The sequence below is a fragment of the Emiliania huxleyi genome, assembly GCF_000372725.1.
Source record: "Emiliania huxleyi CCMP1516 chromosome Unknown EMIHUscaffold_19, whole genome shotgun sequence".
Taxonomy (NCBI): Eukaryota; Haptophyta; order Isochrysidales; family Noelaerhabdaceae; genus Emiliania; species Emiliania huxleyi.
The window spans coordinates 146338-150972 of NW_005200690.1; the positions used below are offsets into that span (position 1 = coordinate 146338).

The 4635-nt window shown below is 69.7% G+C and overlaps 1 protein-coding gene across 1 annotated transcript; it reads left to right on the forward strand.

The window, feature by feature from the left end:
• Positions 1 to 366: 366 nt before the first annotated feature.
• Positions 367 to 4142, forward strand: EMIHUDRAFT_462891 (hypothetical protein; the record flags this gene model as incomplete). The annotated part of the gene is made up of 7 exons (XM_005782360.1): positions 367 to 1116; positions 1212 to 1310; positions 1378 to 1803; positions 1917 to 2177; positions 2318 to 3453; positions 3523 to 3788; positions 3820 to 4142. The coding sequence occupies 7 exons, from the start codon at positions 367 to 369 to the stop codon at positions 4140 to 4142; spliced, it is 3261 nt and encodes a 1086-aa protein (XP_005782417.1).
• Between the last annotated feature and the right edge of the window lie 493 nt (positions 4143 to 4635).

Genomic DNA, 4635 nt, shown 5'->3' on the forward strand with positions numbered 1-4635 from the left:
TGGTGTACGCAATAACGGGACAGGGTAGTCGTTCTCTCTAGCTCCCCTTCTAGCTCTTAGCATGAGCTGCGCCCTGTGTCCGACCCCTTTTGCGCAGCAACACCTTAAACTTTTAGGCTGCCCTCCAAATTCGGGTCGGAGCGTACATGTAGCGGAGTGGGCCCCGAGTTTGAAAAGGGCGACGGACGCTTGCGTCCTAGCCTCCAAGAACGCCTCCCCGGCGCAGAGGGGCCCCCGGAGGGATGCTCAACCGCTCCTTCCACGCCGCTTGCGGCGGTCCTATTCCCAGCTCCGCTTGAGGGGCCGCGCGTTATTTTGTTGGTCTCCGCTTCTGCATCGCTGCGGGCGCGAGGTGTGCCGACAGCGATGAGCGACGACGTGTGGGCTGGCTGGCTGACCAAGGCTGAGCGGCTCTTCGTCGCAGTCCTGCAGGCAAGCTCTCTCTTGCAGGGGAGAGAGAACACTTTGCTGAGCCAGATGCGGCCGGTGATCGAGTCTCTTTGCGGCCTGCCGTGCGACGTGGCGACGATGCGCATCCTCGCGAGCCTACGCGGCGACGTCATCGCGCTGGAGGACGAGAACGACAATCCAGACCCGCGTGTGGTGTGCCAGATCGGTCCGAATGTCCGCGCCGCGGTGTCATCGTGTGGCGCGGCCGACAACAAGCGGCGGCGCACGAGTTTTGGACGCGGCGGGTCAGCCGTGAAGATCCCACCCAAGGTCATGGAAAAGCACGCGCGCTCATTTCGCGAGGCGGCGAATGCATTCGCCGCCGCGACCAAACCCAGGGCTCCGCCAGAGCTTTGCACCTCAGCGGCGCCGGTCGCCCTGCCGGAGCCTGCCGACCCGTCTGCGGCGAGTGCGCCGCTCCCGCCGCTCACCACCGACATCCTGGCCCCGAGCGCCGCCACCTTTTGCGACTGGATCCGCTCCCAGCCAGAGTACAGCGGTCAGCTGATGTGCTGCGACCGGCGGGCTGCGCGCAGCGCGAGGCTGGTGCCGCTCGAGAGCTCGCCGCTGTCGGAGTCGCTCCGCGGCGCCGTCTCCGCGCGCGGAATCGCGCAGCTCTACAGCCACCAAGACGCCGCCCTGCGCGCGCTGTCGGCGGGAGAGCATGTCGTCCTCTGCACGGCACACGGCTGCACTCGGCGAGCACGGTCCCTTCTGCACCGGCCAACCTCACCTCGCGTGCCCTCCCGGACGCGCGGCAGGCGACCGGGAGCGGAAAGTCGCTCGTCTACGCCGCGCCGACCGTGCAGGCGGTGCTCGACGACGCGCGCGCCCGCGCGCTGCTCCTCTTCCCGACAAAGGCGCTCGCGCGGCACCGACACCGGTCCAGACCCCGACTGTGACACGCCGGTGACTTGTCCGCTCCAGGCGCTCGCTCAGGACCAGCTGCGCTCCCTCGAGGCGCTGGCCGAGGCGGCGGGCTGCAGCCACTTCCTCGCCGCCTCGTACGACGGCGACACGGCCCAGGTCGACCGGCCGCAGCTGCGGCAGCGCGCGCACGCCTTCTTGACGAACCCGGACATGCTGCACGCCTCCGTCCTGCCGCAGCACGCAGAGTGGGCGAGCGTGCTGCGCCAGCTGAAGCTGGTCGTCGTGGACGAGGCGCACGCGTACCACGGCGTCTTCGGCTCACACGTCGGCCTCGTGCTGCGGCGGTTGCGGCGGATCTGCGCCAAGTACGGCTCGCGCCCTCGCTTCGTCTGCTGCTCGGCGACCATCGCCAACCCTTTGCAGCACGCCGCCCGGCTGCTCGGACTCGCGGAGGAGGGGCTCGCTCTGGTCGGGGCAGAGCAGGCTGGGCCGCACGCACGCCCGCGCGCACGCACGCACGCGCGCGCGCACACACACACACACGCACACCTTCGCTTCCTTGAGCGCGGCCTCCCTCCTCCCTCGCTGCCGCTCAGGACGGCGGGCCGGCAGGAGAGCGCACCCTCGCCGTCTGGCTGCCAAAGGAGCTGCCGCCGTCGGCGGCGATGGAGTGGCACGAGCGCATGGCGCCGGGCGGCGCGAAGAGGCGCGTCTCGTGCCTCTCTGACGCGGCTCGCTTGCTCGCCCACCTTGTCCGGCACGGCGTCCGCACGATCGCCTTTGTGCTCACCCGCTCGGTCGCAGAGCTGCTCGTGACGGCCACTCGAGAGCTGGTCGGCGAGCCGCTCCGCGACAAGGTCGGCGTCTACCGCGCCGGATACACGGCGCAGAAGCGGCGCGCCATCGAGGCGAGCCCGCGCCTCTCGGGCCGCCCTCTGCCCCCCACCCCACCCCACCCCACCCCCCACCCACCTCCCTCGCACACCTCGCGCCGCAGAAGAGGCTGTTTGGAGGCGAGCTGCACGCCGTCGTCTCCACCTCGGCGCTCGAGCTCGGCGTCGACGTCGGCAGCATCGACGCGACGCTGCACGTCGGCCTCCCCGCGACGATGGCGTCGCTCTGGCAGCAGGCGGGGCGGGCGGGCCGCACCGGCCGCCCCTCCCTCACGCTCGTGCTCGCGCAGGACAGCCCGCTCGAGCTGTACTTCGCCTCGCACCCCGCCGCCCTCCTCGCGCGCCCCATCGAGGCGGCCGCGGCCAACCCTCTCAACGCCGAGCTTCTCCAGCTCCACCTCCTCGCCGCCGCGCAAGAGCAGCCGCTCCGCCTGCCGCCGCCGCCGGGAGACGCCGAGACGGAGCCGGAGCTCTGCACGTGGGGGGAGTGGAAGGAGCCCGCGACGGCTGCGATCAAGGCGCGCGAGCTGAAAATGGTGGGCAGCAGGCACAACCCGCGGCTCGAGTGCTCTGAGCTGGGTGCGGCGGCTGTGCGGCGCATCTCGCTGCGCGAGATCTGTCGGGAGAAGGTTCGTGTGGTGGACGTGACCGAGGGGGCGATGTCTGTCGAGCTCGAGACGATGGAGGCGGCCGCGGCGCAGCTCCGCCTCTACTCGGGCGCCGTCTTTCTCCACTGCGGCGCCTCGTACCTCGTGTCGGACTGCGACCTCGACGCCGGACTCGTCCGCGTCAGGCGCGAGGACACAAGCTACTACACCGAGCCCCGCGACCACACTCGCGTCGCAATCATGGGCATCACGCGCACGCTGCAGCCAGCCGGCCGCACCAGCCAGCCCGCCGCCGCCGAACCCGCCCCCGCCGTCGTCCCCGCCTCCGAGCCCGTCGCCGCCCCACCCTCCACCGCCCTCGCCACCGCTGCCCTCGCCACCGCCGCCCTCGCCACACCCACCCCGCCCGCCGCCTCCGTCTCCCCCGCCGCCCTCGCCGCCCCCACCCAGCCCGCCGCCCCCGCCGCCCCCGCCGCCCCAGCCACCACCACCGTCCCCGCCTCCGCCGTCCACTTCGGCCCGATGCGAGTGAGCAAGTCCGTGTACGGCTACCGCCAGAAAGCAAAGCTGACTGGCAAGCTGCTGGACAAATGCGAGCTCGACCAGCCAATGAAGCCGCACTCCTTCGACACGTGCGGCCTCACGCTCGACCCGCAAACCTCCTCTACACCTCCCTGAGCCTTGTCGGGACCTCGCCGTAGGTGCGGCCTCTGGCTCGACCCGCCGAGCGCGCTGCGGGACGCCCTCGAGGAGCGCGGGGACGCGTTTGCGCGCGGCGGCCTGCACGCGGCAGAGCACCTCCTGCTCTCGCTCGCCCCGCTCGCCGTCTCGTGCAGCGTCTTCGACCTCGGCTGCCAGTGCACGCGCCGGAAGGGCGACGAGCACGCCGAGCGGCTCCTCCTCTTTGAGCGCATTTCTGGCGGCGCAGGCAGCGAAGCGCACAAACTCCGCCCACCCCGCCGCGGCTGTGACGGGAGGCGCACTCACCGCCGCCGCAGGCATCGCCGCCGAGCTCGGCCCGAAGCTGGGCGACCTGCTGGCGGCCGCGCACCGCCGACTGCTGGCGTGCGACTGCGGCCGCCCGGGCGGTTGCCCGGGCTGCATCCAGATTGCGCGGTGTGGCGAATATAACGAGGGTCTGAGCCGGCAGGCTTGCGACATCGTCCTGCGCTGGTCGCTCGGCATGGAGTGGGAGAGCCACTTGCCGCCGTTGCCGGCGAAGCCGGACGCAAAGGGCGACGGCGAGACGCCAATGCTCAAGGGAGACGCGAGCGAAACAGAGACGGCGGAGCGATTGTGCCTCGTCTGTGGCGAGGGGTAGGAGCTATATGTACTCAGTACGAAAAGAACACGTGCTATAGCAGAGCGAGAGGGATGATCTCCTCCCTGTTGAGGCAGCAATGAACCACACCGCTCGACACTCCTGACACCACTCTCGACACACCCCTCCCACGACGACACGTCTGTCCCTGGACGCCCCGGCTCTTGGTCTTGCGTCTTGGCACTTGGGACACTTGACACGTTGACACACGGGTGGGGGGTGGGGCAGGGGGGCGCGTTTGGTGCAGCCGCTGTGATGTTGTCCGAGCTCTCTGCGTGAACAGGGCTCCAGGCCCCAAATGACGTGTGAGTGTTAGAGTTGTTTGGTATTGCTAAAAATCTCTCTCTCTCTGTCTTGCCAGCAACATAATCTAATCATACCGGTACCTTGCAGGCGGGAGGACGCGTTCATGACAACGCCCTCTGAACCTGGACTTGCTTGGACGTACGAAACTGCGACCTGCAAGGAGCCGCTGAAAATCGGCAGGACCTCT